The sequence below is a fragment of the Ischnura elegans genome, chromosome 1, assembly GCF_921293095.1.
Source record: "Ischnura elegans chromosome 1, ioIscEleg1.1, whole genome shotgun sequence".
NCBI lineage: Eukaryota > Metazoa > Arthropoda > Insecta > Odonata > Coenagrionidae > Ischnura > Ischnura elegans.
Window position 1 is genome coordinate 146362757 of NC_060246.1, and position 22599 is coordinate 146385355.

At 37.5% G+C, this 22599-nt stretch overlaps 2 protein-coding genes across 4 annotated transcripts in view; both read left to right on the top strand.

The window, feature by feature from the left end:
• The window catches only part of LOC124171867 (mitochondrial uncoupling protein 4), a 55010-nt gene extending 48329 nt beyond the window's left edge, over positions 1-6681 (top strand). The window contains exon 8 of the mRNA XM_046551229.1: positions 5923-6681. Within this exon, the coding sequence (XP_046407185.1) occupies positions 5923-6097 (175 nt within the window). The 3' untranslated portion in view covers positions 6098-6681. The remainder of the gene's footprint in view (positions 1-5922) is intronic.
• A 160-nt stretch (positions 6682-6841) lies between these two features.
• LOC124171844 overlaps positions 6842-22599 on the top strand; it is a 29129-nt gene continuing 13371 nt past the window's right edge. The window contains exons 1-5 of one of the 3 annotated variants that reach the window (XM_046551213.1): positions 6842-7025; positions 7884-7980; positions 8051-8210; positions 14136-14291; positions 18604-18779. In XM_046551213.1, the coding sequence (XP_046407169.1) occupies positions 6877-7025; positions 7884-7980; positions 8051-8210; positions 14136-14291; positions 18604-18779 (738 nt within the window). In that variant the 5' untranslated portion in view covers positions 6842-6876. Of the gene's footprint in view, positions 7026-7357; positions 7787-7883; positions 7981-8050; positions 8211-14135; positions 14292-18603; positions 18780-22599 lie in introns of those variants that run through there. The other 2 variants (XM_046551205.1, XM_046551221.1) reach the window with 2 other exon arrangements.

The following is a 22599-nucleotide window of genomic DNA, read 5'->3' on the forward strand; positions in this document are numbered from 1 at the left end:
TTTATTGCGATTGGTAGTTAAATTATTACAAAGACTTGTGAATGTGAATACCTCAGTACACTAGAAATGATGATTGGCACTCTTTTAACCCAACCCCTTCAATAGGGTGGTTTCCTATTATTTTTTTATTGCCTAAATCGAAAGATTATTACTCCTGGAGTACGTATTTCACACTTTTAGATGTTTTAATGACGATATCTATTTTTCGCAATTAAATGAAATTTTTGAATCAGTGGAATTGAATTTAATTCTCACTAAATAGCTCTCGCGTGGTGGGATGTATAAAAAGTATTCTGGCGTACTTTTTTTAGTCAAACTCCTTTTCTGGATCCCCTGTATGAGTCAATATTTTATCATAGGAAAAATTAATATCAAATTAGAAAGAAACAGGATCATTAATAAATGTATCAGCAGGGCTGCTTGGTTTTAATCAGAATTCATCCCATGTATTTTTCATGCCTAATAGCTGAAATGGTAAAATACTTTTTATCATTAGATATCCAGGAAATAGGGTGGTTTCCTATTATTTTTTATTGCCTAAATCGAAAGATTATTACTCCTGGAGTACGTATTTCATGCTTTTAGATTTTTAAATGAGGATATCTATTTTTCGCTATTAAATGAAATGTGAAAAATTTCAAGCACGCGAAAACGCAACGGCTAAGTATGAATGCTGGGAAAACCCCATGTGACGTCGTTCTGGTTCTCGTTGTCGCCGTGTGAGGTGAGGCTTTGAGCGCTGATACGATGCAGGCTGCTAGCAGGTAGCGCTTGGCTTAAATAAGGATTATTAATACCTTATCAAACGAGGAAAACTTTCCGACCTTAGGCAGTTTTAATAGGTGATTATTGAGAGATGTTTTCCTGAAGTCTTTGCCTCATGCATGCATTGGTAATCTCAGATGATGTAAAACTCCTATCGTCATGTATAGAAACTAGGTCCCTATGACGTCACGTGGAGTGGCATCGCATGGGCGCCAATCTGGCCGTTTTCAAATGCGGTTAAAATTGACCATTAACATTCGTCTAAACTGGGATTTCTATAACCAAATAATATGTATATTATCAATGTACTAATGGTGGGTAACGAATCGCAATCAATGCCTTTTGTTTTCTTTGATGAAGGAAACTACCCTATTGTGTCTCTTATTCATAGAAAGAGATGCAATTTATTTTATAAAATGCAAGTAAAACAGAGGTGAGGAGTCATAGAGTTTCATTTTTGTTTGCATTATTATCCACAATTTTGCAACAAGTGAGTATATCTGCAGGTACCATTTGTAAGTGACGTTGGATATACTTATATATGTATTGACTGCAGTATGTTAGCAGGGTTCCCACTCAACCGTGAATTAGCCGTGAATTTTGTCTACCGTGAAAAAACCTGGAAAAAGCCGTGAATTTCGTCCTGAAACCTTAAAAATCTCTCAATCTTGATAATAATACTTTCCCAGGAAATATTCAATTTCGTTCGTACTGAGCGCACTTCTATTCATTGTGGCGAGCATTGTCGCATGGGCCAGGAAAGCGTGGGAACGAATGTTGCCTGAAGAAAAAAAAACATCTTCCCCAGCGCATGCCTTTACTCTCCCCCCTCCTGAAATATGACACCACTTCTCATCAGCTTGTTTACTTTCCTCGACTGCCTTGGTTTCCCCTCCCTCGGTCACTGCTTAGTCCCCCTTCCACCCAATTAGGCTTCCCACTGGCTGCAGCGACCACTTTCGAAACTAAATCTAGATGGCCTTTGTATCGAAAAATTTGAACGTTTATTCAACACCCTCAATCCTGTGATTGGAAGATCGCTAACCTTTAGGGTAAAAAATTTCATGGCGCAGTCATATGGTCACGCTTCGCCCTCTACAGTATGCTCTGCGTACCCCCGTACGCGATAGCATCAGTTCCGAACTTCACCTCGTACGAGTGGTTCCCTACTTTCCAGGGTGGCTGGACTTCGAACCACCGAGTGTTTTCCATGTGGGTTTAATAAAGTCTGGTTTCATTTTCACTAGTTTAATTTTATTAGTCTTCGGACCATAGCCCCTCCGAAGAAACTATTGAGAACTTTAAGACATGGACTGAAAATAATTGAACATGAAGAAAAGAATCCGGGCTAGATGCGCGTGAATATTGCAGAGCGCCTTGGGTTGTCCTCTAGCACATGACGGTAGGGGTGGGGGTAGAGTGAGCTACCTGGAGAAAACAAGTAGAGATATGAAGGCGAAGATCCAGGTGGGCGTGCCGCTGACGATTAACGCAACATCGTTCACGCTTTACACACTACCTCAATTATATTAAAAATATATTCATTAGACAGGAACAATTCAAGTAATAGACTATTTTTGGCCTTCGTGATCCATCTCACAACCAGTCACTGCGCCGGCGAATGCGGTTGTTTTAGGCACAACATGCACATTGCTCTCGTGAATACGTGTTCTGGAAATGGTGTTTGATGGATAAGAATTTTTAAATCAGACCGAAATCCATAATAGCAATAGCCGAGTGGAGAGCAAACATTTTTTTAGTGAGGTGGCATTTTCCTTCAGAATTTTGAAAGATATATGGGTCGAATCAACAATATGACCTATGTGTCATGATAAAGTACTACTATTCCTGTTATTATCTAAAATATTGTTTGAAACCTTTACTGAATATCATAATTACTCGCCAAAATCCTGCGTTTCCTGGGACATAGGCAACCTACCAAAAAAATAAAGCATTGATCGTTTTTCCTCAATCATCTTATAATCGTATCGTTATTAGGAAAAACATTTTTCCCCTAGTGGAGTTCCAAGAAAGGAGGGTAGTCTTAGAATCGTGTTCGTCTTAGATTCATGCTAACACGATGTATGAAATTGTTTTTCGAATTATTATGTTCTATAAACAATTTTCATAAAATATTTTCCGTTAAATAAGAAAGAATCAATGTATTATATTCTATAAACAATTTAAATAAAATATTTTCCGTTAAATAAGAAAGATTGGGGTGGGGGAAATTCGGTTACTGTACAGTAATAACAACGTGCGCAAAAAACAATCTCTCGGCGAGGAATTAAAAAAGGACCTCAGGTGTCCGGATGGAAGAAGGTTCGAAGGGTATTCGGCATCCAGGCAAGAGCGCGGTTGGGCTGGTCCTTTAGTCAGCCCTGAATTTTGCAAACGATAGATCACGTCATAACAGATATCACTTTTCATTGCGGCGTTAACATTCACGGCGTTTGTCGCGTATGTTAATTTTCTGTTGATATACGGCCAGTGATTTTCTTATTGTTGGCTTATTAACGGACCGTGAATTTAGCGAAATTGAGACCGTGAAAACCTGAAAAAATCGTGAAAACCTGAAAAATAACCGTGAAAAACCGGCCTCGGTGGCGGCGGGGTAAAGTCCTCGCCTGCCAAACCGAAGGTCGCGGGTTCGAGTCCCGCCTGGGTAGGTTGCCCCTATCCAGGGCATGGTTGTGTGTGATAGTTGTTGTTTCATGTTGTACCCTCCGATGTAAAAGGCCTTGTGAGCTGTTTTCGGGGCGATGGAAATAAATAAATAAAATAAATAAAACCTGGAAAAAGCCGTGAATTTCATTATTCAGGTAGAGTGGGAACCCTGGTAAGTGTTTTCGGCAGACAATCCTCCTTTGCTTCTGGAAAATGATCCTTACAGAGTCATCATCTTTTGTCATTTCCAACTGTGTTTGACAATCAAGACTGAAACGACTCTGGAAAATGCAGCAACAATATACTCCAAATTTACTTTTAGTGCCCAAGTGGAGAATACTCTATTCCATTTTATATCTACTCCAAATATTATGGCCAATGTGAAATATTTTGCAGCCCGATATGAAATTTGAATCCCATTCTGGCTTTTTTCTAAATCTCCCTAGTCTTTTTGGACATTTTGTAACAGTGTTCTTATGTTATTGGTATCAACAAAGCAATGTTTATTTTATTTTGCAATGCCTTTATATGTAATTGAAAACTAATGTCTGATATTGTGTTAATTGGTTTTTATATCAATTTAATGAAGCCTTATTGAGAGGCAATCTTCAAGGAGTACCTTGGGATTATTGTCACTATTATGTGTCAGAAAGAAGACTTGGTCGATCAAAGCTAAGCACAGCTTCAGTAAACTACGACAAACATCAAACAGTTTAAAACAAGTAATTTATGTTGCCTTATTGAGACATGACCAAATAATAGCTGTGCCTTGTAGATGACTACCCAACTTAGAATGGTGTTTTATGACATTCTGTTGAGGAAAATTTGAATTAGAAAATTCACAAAAAAAATTTTTAATTAGATGCAATGCTAAATCTGCTGCTCGCAAGGAAAATCTTTTTGTTTATACACTTAATTTTGAAAAATTTTCAGAAAACTAATATTAACTTAACTTCTTTTGGAAATTAGCTAAGGCCTTTCTTTTTTGAATTTCATTGAATCAATGAAAGTAGTTTAAAAAATGAATGAACACCTGCACAGAAATTGATGCTATTCTTGTGAAATTTATGAGGGTGTGTAAGAATTGGTTTGTGCATAGGTGTTGGAAGTTACAGAACTTACTTAGAATCACAGCCCTGGAGATTGAAGCCTTCAAATCACTTCAATTCAGAGCCATTGCCAGAACAAATGCTTTGAGGGGAGAGTTGATTTGAAGAAGGGGACCTTTTGTTTCGTTTGGAGGGATAAGATAGATAGATTCGTTTATGCGGTGGGGGATCATCTCCCAGGGCACTTAGACCTGTAGGTCCATTGTGCTATTGGAGGGATAATATGGTACCCCAAAAACATTTCAAAGGGGTTTTTAAACCTCTGAACCCCCTCCCCTGCTCACTATGGCCTTGCTTGGATTTTCCTCTTGGTCGATAACAATAGCATAAAATTGGCTATCCATGACTCCCCTCACCTTTAACCCTTTAGTTGTGGGAGTGTCAAAATTTTTCTGCCTCTGTGTGCGGGACATGAGCGAGGAAGATATTTTTCCGTAGACCCCGAGCATGTGTCTAGCGGGTAGTGGACCCTCATAATCTGGGACTGCCCACCTTAACCCCAGATGTCAGGCCATGAATATAATATGTCCTTGGTAATTACGGAGGGACGGAAAACCCACCACCAATAGTTTAAGAAATAGAGACCAATGCCTTCAAATAAGTTTCCTGGCTAATGGGCAACAGCAAGATAAATAAATTCCTAGGAAATGCTAGGATTCGTTGGAATTGTTTCCATCATGAATGTGCTTTGGAGAGCAGGGAGCTCTCTCTGGAAGGAGGGATAATCCGGGTAGTGCTCCCCATGGTGAGAGTGCCCAGTCCTCGAAAGACGCCTTTGTGCTCTCTACCATTAGGTTTGGCCAAGTTCAAGCAAAGGATAGCAGAAAGGATGGCAATGAAATCTTAAAGAAGGCTGCCAGTGGTAAAAAAATCTGATCAAAAGTTGAAAAACATTTTCCCCGCACTCACCATGTAAATCCGTTTAAAAACATTCCCATAGCCTAAGGGTTATGGCACAGGAATTTGGTTTATGCGTTGGTTCAACAAGCAGATGGCCAAGTGCCCATTTGATGTCTAGTTTTCATTTTCTTTTGGCTTTGAATTGAAGACTAATAAATATAGCTTATGATAATTTTCCATATCTGTTGAATTAATTACTTAATCACAATATTCACTCATTCCCCTTTCCATTCCTGCCCTGAGAACCAAATTGTACTTGTGCAGAATCAGAATGGAAATTATAAAGGAAAGGAATGGGATAGCTTTCTGTTTTGAGTCTAAATGAAAAGAAATAATTGGCTATGCTTGATAGTTATGCCATTGACTGGCATGAGGAATAAAAAGGAGCATTTGTATAGTGACGTACTGTCTCAGCATTGGTAAGCATTTTGAGTATTATTAATTATTTACTTGGCAGTGACCGATATCTTTCTCTTTTCAGAGGCCTGGTGTACAAATCATCGGTTGACTGCCTGATTAAAACAGTCAAGAATGAAGGCCTTCTAGCTCTGTATAAGGGGTTCTTCCCTGTTTGGATTCGTTTGGCACCGTGGGCACTTACATTTTGGGTGTCATTTGAACAGCTGCGCCATCAATTAGGAGCTACTACTTTTTGATGCCTAGAGTTCTCTAACTCAAAAGATAGTATTAATTAGTGAAATTGTGTAAATATTTTATCCAATGATTGTGACTGTACTTCTATATTTTTTGGATTGAATGTATATCGAAATTGTTGATCATACATGGAGAAGAGTTGAATATTTTTTACTCTACAAAAGCACGTTAAAATTTTACTTATTTATTTTATTTATGGAAATAATGTATTTGGATATGGTGTTGTCTTCAGGCTTGGTAAAAATTTCTAGGCATTTTTACCAAGATTTTTATTGTACCAGGCCAGTGCCTTCTTGAGAGTGCCTTATCAAAAATTCATGTAATTTGTTATCTCGTTTTATTTGTGTTAAATGACAAAATTGGTGCTTTTGTAACATTTGTTGTTATAATGGAGAAATGTTTTATTAAAACAAACCTATTGGCATGTGCAATATTTGCGGTCAAAATGTTACTAGTGATGACTCATCGTAATAAGGTGATCAGTATTAAATATGTACACCATCAATGCAATCATAGGCACAAACTAGCTTTATTTTATTTGTACATTTATTTTAGGGCAAAATAAAGTAAATTATTATACATAAAATTTGATGTTCGTATTTCCTCTAGAAATTTCTATTTAAAAAAACCCTTAAAACTTTTACTTATAGTCATAATTCCCGTTTTTGTCATCATGCATTTCAAAAATACCGCCAATAATAGTCTCGAGAGGAACAGCCACGGCCGTCAATTTAGTGCTGCTACCTCGCGTCCTCTTTCGCTTCTTAATAGATGTATCACAATGGCTTCCGAAAAGGACACGGCGACTTTCTTCACGAAAGGTACATCGTCTCAATTTGAGCATGTGCTGCGGTTATACCCTGAAGCTCTTCGTATCAAAGCAGAAAAGAAAACCAAGAAACCAGAAGAGCTCATAAAATTAGATAACTGGTGAGTACGTAGCTAATACTTGGGTTTTATACTGCTGTAACAATGTCATTGAACCTTGCTTCCTACTGCGCTTCACGTAGCAGACTATTCGCTAATTTTTTCCTTGCATTGTTTTGGAGGAATAAACAGTACCAAATTGTACATTCGAAGTGAGATACATGTGCCCCAAATCTCGTTGAATTCATCCCCAATGTTGTTGAGCATTAATGAGACGTTGCGGAACGTAGCTTTGTAGTCTTAGCGTCATGTCGGTTGACCGAGCTGTCGTTTGGGGCTGAATCATTAATATCATGTTTTTTTGTGTTGTACCCGTCATTGTAAGGGTATGCAGTGTTGTTGAAGAAGTTTTGAAGGAATTTATGGGTTACTTCACATAATATTTGTTTTAAACGTTGCCTCTGTCACTTATATTCTAGTTCCGCAAACTGGCTTTCGTAACTACCTCAAATCAAAATGGAGACGAGAATGATAGGGTTGAAAGGAGATACAGAACAGGAATCGATTTGAAGCACGTTGTTAACTGTTGTGAAGGCATTTTACCTTCAATTTCCCGCAAAATAGCTACGTGCTAATAATTTGAATTCGGTTGGGGTAAATTTCTTGAGGCGTTGCGGTAGGCGTTAGATAGGTCGAGTGTTGCTGCGTTGCGACATAGTTTTTTGTAGTTCTAGAAATACGGAAATTTTTACTGCAGTGTATAAAAAATTAATTTCTTTGGAAAATGATGATATTCAGTCATGATTTGTGAGCGTCGTTAGATCGTGGGAGTACCAATAAGCCGTTAATGCATACAAAAATAATGCCGTGTTATGACCTAAGTAATTGTAGTTAACCTCTACTGTAAATGTTATTTTTCAGGTATCAGAATGAATTGCCAAAAAAGATAAAATCGAGAGGTAAAGATGCCCACCTTGTGCACGAAGAGTTAGTACAGCTAATGAAGTGGAAGCAAGCAGTAAGTATATTATTATGGATTTATTATCTTCTGTTTACAACCAATACTAAAAGGATTTTTTTTCTTTAAGAGAGGGAAATATTATCCACAACTTTCATATTTGGTCAAAGTAAATACACCAAGAGCAGTTATTACGGAAACTCGTAGAGCATTTAGAAAACTGCCCAATTTGGAGCAAGCGATCACAGCTCTCAGTAACCTCAAAGGAGTTGGAACCACAATGGCTTCGGGTGAGTAATATTATAGCTCTCTACCCAAAGCAATTTTTCGTTTTTTTGTCAATGGCTCATATTGAAATGTTTATATATTTGTATGTATTGTTTGTAATTATGAGGGTTTTGAGTAATGATTTTGCTGTCTTCGTTTTTCGGTCGTTTAATTGGATATCTCGCCAGACGAAGTTAATTTTAGGTAAAATCATAAGGTATGAATTCATTATAATGTTGTCTATGTAAGGTCCAGAAATACATGAATAGTTACACTCTGTAGTTATCGGTTGTATATTCAAATCAATGCTTATAGGTATTACCTAAATTGGCTTAGCTTCCGTCTGTATTCTTCACTGATGGCCCATGATGGTTCTTGTTCAGATTTGCTCAAATTGCTTTGCTAAGCACTTGATTTAAAGGACTGTAAATTTCTTGTGCATGTAGGCCAAGCACGAGATAATCTAGAATTGTGTGAAATGGAACTAAGTTTCTGAAATGAAAGCTTTGTGAGAGATACTAGCAAAACTACTTGGATTTTCATGATTATGTGTTTATTGTTACCTTTTTATGATATTCCATGATATTTTTATTGTTACCCACTGATGTCTAGGAATCTGGTGTTAACGTTTTTTAAAACCTGGCTATATGATACCACATAGTGAATGTATGGTTGCTAAAGTAAGCTAAAAAAAAACAACACGCTAGAATGCATGATGAGGAAAGAGAGCATGTTCAAATTTAATTTGTGCATTTTTGAATTCTCCGTTCCAGCCCACCGGAACCATCAATGCATTCATACATTAACTTGTACTCCTTGATATAGTGTTCATTCAATACTTAAGATTCTAATTGATGTCCACTTTCTCTATCGCTGTTGTCAGTATCCAAAATCAAACATTGGTTTCTTTAAATATTAGACAAAATTCACTGTCCTACCTTACCAAGGTTGCCGTTTAAATAAGCTGCTGTTATGTAATCTTCATGAGCGTGTTAAGGAGTATTGGATTCATGAGTTTAGGTTTTTGTTATAATTATATGGAAGCATCCTTAAGTTTTTAGTTACTTCTTGAGGTTGTGAAATAGAATGCTGTTGTAGGCAAAATTTGTGTAAAGATTTAAGATTCGTTTGGGTAATTGGGAATTGTCATGGGAATGGTAAGAGGTGATACAAAATATTAGCTGTAAAAAGGAAGTGTACAAAAATGAACAATTCTGGTGCTGTGCATCGCTACTGTTGGTGTGAGCCAAGAGAGGGGAAAGTGGAAACTTACTGAGAATCAAATCGTTAGATATGTGGAGAGTAACATGAAGAGTTGATTTTAAGATTTGAAAATAAGTTATGGCATAATTATGTAGTCTGAAGACTAAGGAATTAAGGCTCTCAGCATGTTTGTCATGAAGTGCCTTCAATATTGAATTTTTAGTCAAGATTTTATCTTACAAATTGATCAAATTTATTATCTGAGGTTAATGTATCTTCAATTTTTTAAACTGATGACTATGCTAAACTACCTTTATCCAGACCAACTGCTGATCAAATCTAGCTATCTTTTTATAAACCTTTATCAAGGGGAGACCACATACCTTGCTCCGCCTTTACAATTGCGTATTTTTTTATGGCATTCGGAATGGCGAAACACATCTCTGAACTGGTAGTGGTTCTATTGAATGGGCCTTAGTTTGGCTGTAATTAATCATGTGGTACTGTTAAGAAGCCATCCATATATACCGTATTTGCACGAATCTAAGACGAACACGATTCTAAGACGACCCCCCCTTTTTTGGAACTCCACTATGGGAATAAAGTTTTCTAGGGGAAAATAATCAATGCGCGAATGTTTGGCTATGTTGCCTATGTCCCAGGAAACGCATGATTTTTGGCGCGTAATGAAAGGAATAGTGGTACTTAATCGAGACACTTAGGTCTTATTGTTGATTCGACTAATAGTTTCTTCGGAGGGGCCATGGTCCGAAGACGAATAAAATTAAACTAGTGAAAATGAAACCTGACTTTATTAAACCCACACGGAAAACACTCCGTGGTATGAAGGCAAGCCACCCTGGAAAGTATGTAACCACTCGTACTAGCTATGCTATCGCGTTCGGCGTACACAGAGCATACTGCAGGGGGTGAAGCATGACCATATGACTGCGCCATGAAATTTTTGTCCCAAAGATAGGGCAACTTACCCATTCTTCTCTAATTAGCGTAGCGTCAGATGGGCGGATGAATTCGGATTGTTAGTAGGGAGGAACAAAATATCCTGAGAAGATATCCCTTCCTCAGTAACTCTGACAAGTGAGACTTATGGTATAACTCGTAAATTGATAACTGATAATAACCTGATATCCTGTTTTCGGAAAAAATGCCGCATTAACTGCCGAGAAGCTCTGCAACGAGGATATCGAGTTTCGCCAAAAATCACCATCGTATTTTTCCAAATAGTTCCTTGCTTAAAAATGCTTAAATAACGTTAGAAATACGTCGTGTTTGGTCTCGTTCTTTTTTGAATTACTAGCACATTGCAAATATTCCAGCCTAATAAAAGTATAATACCAATTGCCGAAATTCATTGTTAAACACCTTTTGAGCTAATACGTTATTGGATGCAGCGGTTGACCTCCAGAAACCGGGAACTTTAACCAAGTAGGCTGAAAAAGGTCAGTGGGTGAGAAAAGGGGGGCATGAAACGCGTTTCTATTGTTCTCGTGTAACTTGATATTTTTTTCGAAGCTAAGGTCTTTGTAATACGATCCCTGCGCTAGCTGGGACCTTTTGTTTGATTTTGGAAAAGAGGAAAGCATCAGAGGGGGGAGGCGAGAGATGTATGGAGGTGGATAGCGGATCTTGGGAAATGCGCTTATGCTACTGCCCCAAGGCTTTTAGCTTCTCTCAATGGTAATTTCATTTCGTGGGGAATATTTAATCTATGTGCCTGTAGTTATTAGCCATAAATGACACATTGTATTTATTTCGTCTCATTTTCGTCAAAAGATTGATGTGGGAATATTATACGTCGGGACCACGATCTTTACACGATCAATGCGTAAAAACGATACTTTTGAGATGCAGGAAAAAATTACATTGTCTATATGGAACCTTATTTGTGACCAGAAACGGCGAACGATGAATGCAGGAAAATGATCAATACGGGTACGATAGATCGGAGTTCCACTTAATACCTTTTCTTTTGAAAGCGGCAGTGTAATAATTTCTTTTCTCTGCCATCGTAATACTCTGAAAGGCACGGAATCACAACTGAATCGATTTCTCTAATCAGAGGCAAATCATGTTGCCATCTTACCGTTGCTCTGAGAAAAATGCGACGACTTTGTAGCAGTTTATCCCACTACGGCATTGAGGCTTTAACGTTACAATTTAGGTAAATTGTAACCGATCACACAAACATTTTGTGAGTTGATCAAGCTTTAACTTGAATGGAGCCGAACCCAGGGTAAAGCAGGCAATCTCGCGGACTCGGCAGAAGTGCACCCGGCGACTGATCGGCACGCGCCGAATCTTTGCCAGCTGCCCAAAAATGAATTTCTTTTTACTTGAACGCAAAATTAAATATGCTAAATTACTGTTAATCTATTTTTGACGTTGATTTTTCGTTGTATTGCAATCAGGTGGCAACCTCAGGTGTCCATAATTTTTCCTGTGTAAATTATGCAACCCGCTTGACTTCAAAAATTTTGCATCCGATTCTAAGACGAACCCTCTTTTCCGCAGGAGTTGCGAGGGCAAAAAACCTCGTCTTAGATTCGTGTAAATACGGTAATACCAAAATAGTGTGCTTCCCTAAAGAATGGTTAGCTGGTGTAGTGGTTAGCGACTACATTTACTATCCTCCTCAAAAACATACTGAAAGATGAACAGAGACCATTAAAGGTGGCTTTTTTTCGAAGGAATTACATTTTTAGGTGGTCCTCTTTTGATTATGCAGGAACGACTATGGATGATTTTGGGAAGCGGCGAATACTAGGCACACTTGGCGTAGTTTCTGATTTTAAATGATCAACTTTTATTAAATACCTAAATGCCATTATGATAACAAAAAATTTCTCTCATGCCTATGGTTGCTGTAATTAAAATTAATGAAATACTTGTTGCTGTATGATCAAAATGAAAACTGCAAAATATATTGCTATAATGAGGCCGAGAACCCTGGCCTCTTGAGTGAGAGTCAACGACACTATCCACTACACCAACTGACTGTTTTGTTGAGAGGAGCACTATTTTGGGATTATATATGGCTGGTCAAAAGTACCACTAGAAAATTAATTAGTTACAGCCAAACTAAGGCCCATTCAATGGAACCACTACCAGTTCAGAGTTGTGTTCGCCATTCCAAATGCCATAGAAAATACGGCATTGAAAAAGGTGGAGTAAGGTACGTGGTCTCCCCTTGTAAGACTAATTTTACAGCTGTATATTGTGCGCAAAGGAGGAAAAAGTTGTGAATGTTAGGGCGAGGAACCTAACCTGCCTTTTTAATACTATTGTACTGAATGTGTGTGGAATCCCACTCCCCGATTAACACTGGTTCAATGAGTGCTACCCATTGGCACTGTTTGTATTTTGAGACCCTTTTCGAGTTCCACGCTCTGTGATTTGTTGTTACTGCTCATGAAAATTCCATGGTGCAATGCGATCGCTTTTCCATATGCACTCTTTTCCTATATCAGAATGGCATTCTGCTACAAGTTAATTTTGTTTCTCACTGAAAATTCATGATATCAAATATTTATAACTAAATGTTGTAAATAATAATAGTTTTAAGGCTCTGTTTTTCAGTTGACAATAGGGAATGGGTGATTCTTGGTAGGCTTACAGGGAATAAGTACCTCTTGGTGCGAAGTCAGATGTCTTGTTACATCTCCTTGCAGGACAACTTGACGATGATATGCCCTTGTGATTCTTGCTTTCTTTAAATAATGGTTGAAAGCTTTTTTCTTGCAATTCTTCCAAGTATGTTTATTTTTATATTAACGCTTAAAATCGTTGAGTCCAGAATAAGGCATTATGTAATTACTGTTTTCTATCTCGCAAGTTAAGTTGTGCATTTATGACTGATAGTGTAATGAGTGATTTATTGTTTTATCTGTGAGTTATGGTTTTCTTTTCTTCCCTTTGATGTTTTTCAAAGCATTTAAATATACATAGCATTTATGAAGACTAGAAGTTCATATTTATTGCAATATTGTTGCATGAGGGATAATGTGTATTGTATTCCTATCAACGGGGTCTTTCTACTTGAGGTAAAGCTGATTGCTTAATAGCTGTTATTATAATAGGCAATACAGGCAAAATGCCGACAAAGGGAACAAAAGTAATGTATTGATGATGTTTGATATTTTTTTGAAGTGATTTTATCTGCTTTATGTTATTTTCATAATAAAATTAACGAAATTTCTAGTATTAAACTAGTGAAAGTGACATCTCAGGGACAAATTAAGTTTTATAACTACAGACTTTGGAACTTGATTCCTCAAATATCAGTGTTTGAATTAGTGCTTCGTTTTCATGGAAAAAATTAGGAGCGTTACTAGGGGAGTGAGTGCACTTAAACAATTCGGTTTTGATGTTTGAGTTTCTCTGATTACAGGAAAGAATTCATTAATTAATACTTAAACTCAATCAGTCATCTGCCTCATAAGATTTCAGCATTACCTCTTGATTATGCAGTCCATGCTGGATCAGGGGTATTTAAGTTCATACTGTCATGTATTATTGGTTCGATTTCGTTTTTCTACTTTTTCATAATGGCATTTTAATTGTAAAATATTCTTGAATTTAGAATGTATCATTCAAAAGTAATTGATAATATTAAGGGTGGTGTGAAATTATCTATCACTATTTTTCTGTTGTGTTGCTTGTTATTCCTCTCAAAATACATGGTATCTAATGAAGTCATATGACTTGTTTGCTTGCTATTTTTTCAGCATTATTATCTGCAGCAGCCCCAGAAACTGCACCCTTCATGGCAGATGAGTGCCTTATGGCTATCCCAGAAATTGAGGGTATAGATTATACAACCAAGGAATACCTCAACTTTGTTCAACTCATTCAAAATGTTGCTGAAAGACTTAACAAAGAAGGTAGTACAATGTCATGATCCCCATTATTGCAGTACATCTTGTCTTATTTTTGCTGAATGAATGTCAAATGTACAGTAAAACTTCGATTTTACACGCTTTGATTTTGCATCAAGTCTCGTTTTTACCCAGCGACACTCAAGTCCGACTGGAAAGTATAGGGAATTGCAATGTTGAAACTTCAATTTTACTTCTTTTCTTGATTTTACGCAGTTTTTTGATTTTGCGCATCAAAACCCCAGCCCCGAGGAGGCCGCTAATCTTGATTTTATGCAGTTGTTTTTTGGCTTCGCGCACAACAACCTCAGCATTGAAGATAATTCTTATCTCAATTTCATCTACGTATCGTCAAGTTTCTCAAAGAATTACACATGCCTACAGTAGGGTTCAATAGATTGAATCAAAAGACAGGTAGGTATCGCATTAAAATGTTCATCAAACAAAGCTAGACTGATAACAGCGTTGCTCCTATCCATTTACAAACCATGTTCCTTCTTGTCATGTTCCCACATAATTACTTTATATGTTCCCCATGGTAATCGCATATGATTGTGTAGTCAGGGCTCCGGGTCATCGGAGCTCCGCAGTAGTTCATATCATCTCAGCTAGAAGGTGATGACGTTAGAAGCTTTCGAGGCAATCCAAGGTCGACTTTCGTCCTTCGCTAGGAGCGCCTAGGGAATGATTCGGCGAGGTTGTATATAATGTTCAGGTTTTGGAAATCCCGACTAGAGTAATATGAAGTTATGTTCTTTATTCATCTCAATGAGTTGTATAAATGAATACAGGATCGCTTGACATGACGTCGTGCTGTTGAGTGTGAAATTGAAAACATCATGAATCTAATTATTGCTTCCCCCCATGCAGCCTCTCAGTAATATTTCAGCCTCCTTTATGAACACAAATATTGCTCTTAGTTCAAATTTACGGTATAAGGATATAGAAACCAAAAAGATACGGCAATCGCTGTGTATGTGTAACTACTTTTGATTAAGACAGATGACCACCGGAGATGAAAACATCATCACATATAAATAGCTAGAACTTTGGTTCTTCCTAGAATGCATAGTGAATAGAACAAAATCAGAACCCAACGGAAGATATTCACATCTGGAAGGGAATCCAGGTGGCAGCACTAAATTAGGTGTCACGGCCGAATAGAGGTGATCGGTTGCCTTAATACGTTTGTTCGTGTGAAACGATAGCCAGCCAGCACTATACCGTTTAGCAGAATATCAATGGCATTATGATGAAAAACATAAAAGAAGAAGTTCATGAGCAACAAAATGTGTGGCGTTTATAATTGCACCAACCAGTGTGAGACAAAAGCTATCTCTCTACATAGATTCCGCAACACCCCTAATTTGAGAAAGAAGTGGGAGCACGTCATGAGAATGGGCAAGAGTTAGCTAGCTTATTTAAGAAAAAAATTAGAATGGGTCGTAGAGAAGCATATGAGGGCATGACAACGTCAATGTATTGTTTAATGCCTACTTATAAATTGTTTGCGTAAGTATGGAGGTGTCAGAGGAGGAGATGCAGACGGAAGGAAGGTTGATCAAACTTGCAATAACTATCAATGAATTTTCAGCTATCCAATAAGCCGGGAAAGTTAAGGTTGGGGAAATAATTCGAATCTCAACAACTGAGAATTATATGAATATTCCCGGGCGACTACCCACCGATCGCCGGGACTTAGTCTGCTTGAGACATGTAATTTCTCCCAAACTCGCACAAACTTTTTCCCCGGCGATCCCCCCCACGATCGCCGGTACATCTTCCGCCCGGGGGCCCGTCAATTTAAAACATGTCTCTTTCTCAATCAATAGCTAGGCCTTGCTCTTCCGAAAACGATGCGGGGCGAATCCCCGATGTTCCTAAGGCCTGCGTGCTTTGTTCGGTTAAAGGATTTCTGGAGTCGCTTTGTCCAAATGTCCAAAATTCGATCTAGCGGGCCGGGGCCGAGGCACAGAGATCCTTGCGCAACCCGACTCGCCACTTCCCCATCGATCTTCGCTAGCCGATGAGAGTCGAGTGACTCCACATAGCAGTCAAAATGCCAATGCAAGGGGAATTCCACTCACGACCACACCGACATCGAATTCCCTCAAGAAGAATAGATTTTTGAGGACGGATGGCTTATGTGAGGAGATGCCATCATATTGTTTGATGATGTTAATAATGATATCTAATGTAATAGATGGTTGATAAAATTGCCAAACATTACACACGAAAACGGAAAAAGAAGCGCCAATTTTCTTCTGAAAAGCATGTATCTCGTATGACATGCCATTAATAACGCTTGTTTGTATGAAAAAGCCCATTACAAGAACCAAATACTCAAGTGCTTCAACTATGACAACTTCTAATATGTGATTACAGCATTCCACTTCATAGCCCTCTACGAGGTACCTCTTAAAGTCTCTATTGAACTCCAAAATGTCAGATGTGGGGAAAATTACTTCATCCATTATTCACAACTGAGATATGCATCAGTATTCGCTTCACAAAATTGCTGAAAACACACCCGTTTCGCTCACAGCTAGGCTGTAGCATTAGTAAACAAACCGGCCAATCACCTGTCTCATTTCTGAAATTGGCTACCAGATGTCAGCTACTTTGATTCCTGTTGCGAATAACATCACACACCTGAGAAGAATATTGGGTATTGGGTATGACATTCGTGGGTTAAAATGACTGTAGAAAATCCTTGCAAGTTCTCCATTGTGAGGGAAAGAATTTTGTAGTTGTTCATAAAGTTGGATTTCAATCCCGTTAAAAGAAAATTGATTGTATTTTAGTTGTTTATTTCAATTCGTTTTTATACTGTTTTCTCTCAAAACACCAGGTGGTGTTAACAGTGGTGGTGTAAAACTTTTGGCTTTCCACCACTTTTATTTGATTTTTATTCACATTATGTTTTTCCCCAGCAATCATGCTTCAAGCATGGTTATAATTCTTTCTCTCTTTTAAGAACCTAATCTTTACTCACTGCCGATGCAGAAATTTCCATGTAATTATTATTTTTCCTGCTGAAGCAGGTATCCCCATAGGTAAGATATAAGCTATAGGAAAGGTAAGCCCATAGTTTGGTGTGGATATTGAAGAATTGAGCTTTGAGCTCACCTTAGACTTTGTTTGAATATGAATTTCATGCACATTCAGGAAAATGTTAAGAGCTTACCTGAGACCTCTTTTTATACTAGGGTTTTTGTTGGACATATAAACAGGCTTCATACAGAATTTTTAAACCAGAACCCCTCGATCAGCAGTCAAGCACTCTACCCACTACGTTACCACCCTCTTTCCTCAATGTTCACATTTCCGCAGTGTAAAGCATTGAATTTGAGGTCAGCCTCTTCATCAGCCTTTTCTTGAAACTGTAGCAATGGTCCTCTGATCAGCTCTATGCTATTTACTGAAGTTTCCTTAGCTTACGCGAACGTCCTTAGCTTGTGTCTGTTTTCTTTTAATTTGCTGCCCAAATAGTTACAGGCCTCTACTAAATTATGCCTGAGTAATTTTTGTTAGTAAGAGACAAATACCTAAGCATATGTTGTTCTGTCATGGTATGGAGATCAATATGCCTAGCCTCTATTTGTGGATAATACAGGGCATGAGTTACATATACAAAGACTTCATCAAATACTTTTCTTATGATTATCTGGATATAATGCTTGCATATGATTATAATGCTTCTGACATACCCAGTTAGCATTTGCATATGATAACTCACGGAGAAATTCTATGTTGTAGAGCTGTTATGTTTCTTGCATCTTCAAAAAAAATACATCAGAGACTTGTAACGTACTGTTTTCCTACCTGAGTGCAAACGCCTCATCATCTTATTTGTCTGTTTTAATTTTACAAAATAAATTCCTTGATGATACCATTTAGTGGGAATAACTTTATGGGATACTGATTCTTCTTAATGTTTTCATAGCACATAATATAAACATAGATATTGTTGACAATTTGTATATCTCAATTCTCTCTTGAATATAGTTATTTGAAATTTAGTTTTTTTTTTCTAGAAATAAAACTGAAAATATGTATTTATAAACAATATCCTAGGACATAGCGTGCCAGAATGTATTTTTTCAAAAGCGAAGGTAATATTTCAAAAAGTAAGAAAATCACATTTTCAGGTAAAACTTAAATTATTGGGCTCTTGGACTAAATATTTTGGATTGATTATAACCTCCTTTGCTTTATACAGATGTTAATTGTCACTTAATTGTTCTTGAAGTCTGGTTCCATTGTGTTTACACTTCCTTTGAATTCTACACATCTTACTTGCATTTGTATGTTTCAGCCGGCAGTAGTATGTGGAATCCTCATCAAGTTGAACTGGCTCTTTGGACTCATTATGTTGCTGCAGAACTGAAACCCTCTCTCCTGGATGGCATTCCTAGCTCTACATCTCCTACAGAAAACGGAAACATAATTCATCATTCTTTAGAAGCGAAGAATGGTGACAAAGGAGAAGAGGTAGGTTCGGCCTTACATGGTTTTGAGGAAAATTTTTTCTAATTTTTATGAAGCAGGCTGGTTGCTAATGTCATTTATCTTGGTTCTTAACCCTTATTGTGCAGTGGGCCAATATATTGCCTTTTGCCGCTCGGGTGAAAAGTGGGGCGGGCCGATATTTTGGCTCTTACATAGTACATTATTTTATTTACTATAGCGTATTACATAGGAAGATTTTGTTTCAGTAAACGTAAAAATATTTTGTCAATATTAACCAATTTAACCTTAATAATAAAAAAACTGCCTATGGATATGTAATAAAATAGCTTTGTATTGTTTTTTTCTCGTAGTTGCTTCATTTTATGAAAATACCCTTTGCATTCCTCGCCAGTACCTTGGGCAGAAGAATTGCACTAAGAGGGTTAAATTAAATCTTAGGGGATTAAAGATGTAACATTACATCCATCCGCATTTTTACTTCAACAGTGGGAGATTTATCTCCCACTAATATTATATCTCCCACTGTTGAAGTTACATTAATCCGCTCAATTTAAATCAATAATTGAATTTTATATCATCCACCTACCTTAGAAGATGAAGAATTAAAATGAAGATAAAGTAAAAATCAACTCAAGTAGAATGTAATTTACAGATTTTAGAAATTATTGAAAAACTAGCGGGCACTATTTATTCTCAACTGGGGAATTAAGTCAAGTAATGATGTAGCTATCGTGTTATTAAATTAGAAAAAAATACAGGACTTATGTTGTTATTCTCATTATACTGAAAAACATTGCCCTTTCATCGGTTTGATATGACTCCTCTAGGCTACGTAATGGTCTTAGTCACTAATACTGGCCTTGTTCTGCTCTGAAGGTCTAAAAGTCACAAAACATATTTTTCTAGGTTCTGTGGTAAAAATGATTTTGTGGAAGAGGGCCTGTGTGAAAAAACCTATGGAAAGCTTAAAATTCTCAAAGTATGCATAAAATATTAAGCATTTGGAAATCATTCAATTTTTTCACATTCAACTGTCATTTTACAAACTGTTGCAATAAGAAATCAAAGCTTTACCATGTAAGTAAATGTTTGCAAATATTGATTAAAATGTCTACTTATAATTAATAATCATGGATCTGTCTATTAACCCCTTCCTGAGATGATTTGTTCATGTATGAGGCCGATATACAGGCGGTCCTCGACTTTCGTACACTCGACTTTCGTACAATTCGCACTTTCGTACGTTCAAAATTGACACCTTTAACTTGACTTTCGTACACTAAATTCGGACTTTCGGACGTTGGTCAGTAATTTTTTTTAAATTCCCGCGATGTTTATTGCGCATCCCAACATTCAATTGTCTCAAATGGCAGTATATGCGAACAATACGAACGTATATAATGAGGGGAATTGTTGGTAGTTGACTCTAATCTAGGTGATTTATTTGGGAGAGAGACTGCCTGCTATAGGCTCCTTTATCAAGAGAAGAAGAAAGCCTTCATTGAAGATATTTTTCAAAAGAAGTTGACTAGAAATCATCAAATAGCCTTTAATAAAACTAGTAAGATCTTCTTTCTAATTGTGTTTTTTTGTTTGAGTACACCTTCAGCAACGATATTACACGAAATATCACCCGAATTCCGCTTGTCTTTTGTCTTTTTTTGAATAACATGCGAAATATACGCGATCACGAATGTCACCTGCCAAATGTCGAATTTTGGTGTAAAAATTAAAAGGTATCCAGAGTGCGGGTTCAACAACTACATTTTGTTTTGCTTCTTGATATATCTTTTTATTTATACCGGACGTAATAAGTGGAATGTCAATTTGAACGCCAAGAGGAAGTTTCACTCGATAGCCAACGGAGTTCTTGTTTTTTAAACTTTTATTTGCATTTTCTGCGTATTTTCGAAAGAAATTAGATGATTTGAGAAGTTTTATTGACATATTATTAAAATTAAGTCATTTGAAATGAATTCCCCTAACGTAACCCCTAATTAGTATGGAAGTCAATGGTTCGACTTTCGTACATTCGACTTTCGTACAAGTTTTCGGGAACGCATTGTGTACGAAAGTCGGGGACCGCCTGTAGTTGGTGTCCCGTAATTATTTCCATTACAGGTGTGTCTTAATTTCGTGGCTACAAAAATTTGGTTGGTCATTCTTTAACGTTATAGCCTTTTTCAACTATCTACCCCATTGTTATGCATCTGCTGCTATACTATCCTACCAAAATTCAATTGCTACTCACCACGCATCAATATGCAGAAACTTCTCAATTACTTTTCTTATGATTATCCAGATGTAATGCTTATTCTGACATACCTCCTAACACTTCCATACGACAACCCGCGGAGGAATTAACATTTGTATAGCTATTATGTTTTATACTTAAAAAAAAAATTCCTTCAGAGACATGCTATCTGCAGTGTTCCTACATGCATGCAAACTCTTCATCTTCTTATCCATTCGTCTATTTTAATACTATTAACTTTTACACTCAACGAGACACTTGCTCAATTAACTCAGCAGTGATTCTCTTTACTCAATTGTTTTTTCCTATTCCTTATCCCTACTGTCATAAGACCAAATAATGAAATACAGTAAAACTTCTTTAGTACGTTTTTGAAGGGACCACAAAAAATGAACGTGGTATCCAAGAAAACGACGAAAGTAACCAGGGAAGTAAATAATAGAAATTGGGGTAATTGCAACCCGTGGAAAAGTCATCATAATTGCAATTACTGTCCGAAGTTCTTGTAGGATCGCCTTCATGAACTTTTTTTACATTTAAATCAGTAACATTAGCACTAAATTACCAAGAAAATAGCATGCGAACTAAAATCACAATGGTTTCATAGATTTCCCAGAGACAATTGCGTAAAATTAATGTCATTCTCCTGTGATTTGTCGCATATGTTTTAAGAGGACAAGTTTTGCTAAGTCATTTCTTCTTTCTCAAGAGTATACTCATCGCAAATGACGATAACCCTAAGTATATTACTTGGTTATTTTAAAATATCGTAAAAATTGTGCAACATTTTCTTTACAATAAATTCCGGCAACAGCCATACACATTAGTTCTCGGAAGGAACCCATATGGATTAATACAGTAGACTCTCTTTATTACGAAGTTCACGGGACCAAAAAACCGGAGGTTCGTAATAACGAATTTCGTATGAATGTTTCTTTTTGGATACGCCGAAAAAAACCGTATGTGATAACTGCGATTAAATTACGCGGAAATACATATAAACAGGAAAATTCGTTTGAGTCTCGGCATATGGCATGATGTAATCGAGGGTTGATATCCTCCCGAGTACAGTAAGTCCGATTTACGAACTAGATGCGTTCCAAGACCTTGTCCCTAAGCTGATAAACCTACGGTCTGGCCGCCGAGAGTTGTCCGATGACAGGCAGAATAGTCTAGGTCTGGGCAGCGATGTTAGGTAAGAAAGTGAAACGCCTATGAAGGGCTCCGTGAAGAAAGGATACAGAAAGGACGACGAGCATGAAGGACCCAGTGGAAGAATCACTTGTTTTGGGGATTCGAAGAAAGGGCATGTTTTAGTGGATCAGGCTTATTTTGCTGCTCTTGCATTTGATAATGTTGTATGACTGGGCGATGGTGTGAGATGCGTTTGGGGGACAGCAATTGGCTGCAAACCGTGCTGGTGCAGGGTTATCTGCACCTCCTATTGTGCTGTCATCGGACAACTCTCGCTGGCCAGACTGTATGCAAGGCATCGAGGAGTACGGTTATCCTGCAGAATGCAACATATCATAACAATTGTGTGCTAACTCACGATTGTGACAAACTGATCTAGCTGGGCGTGCAACG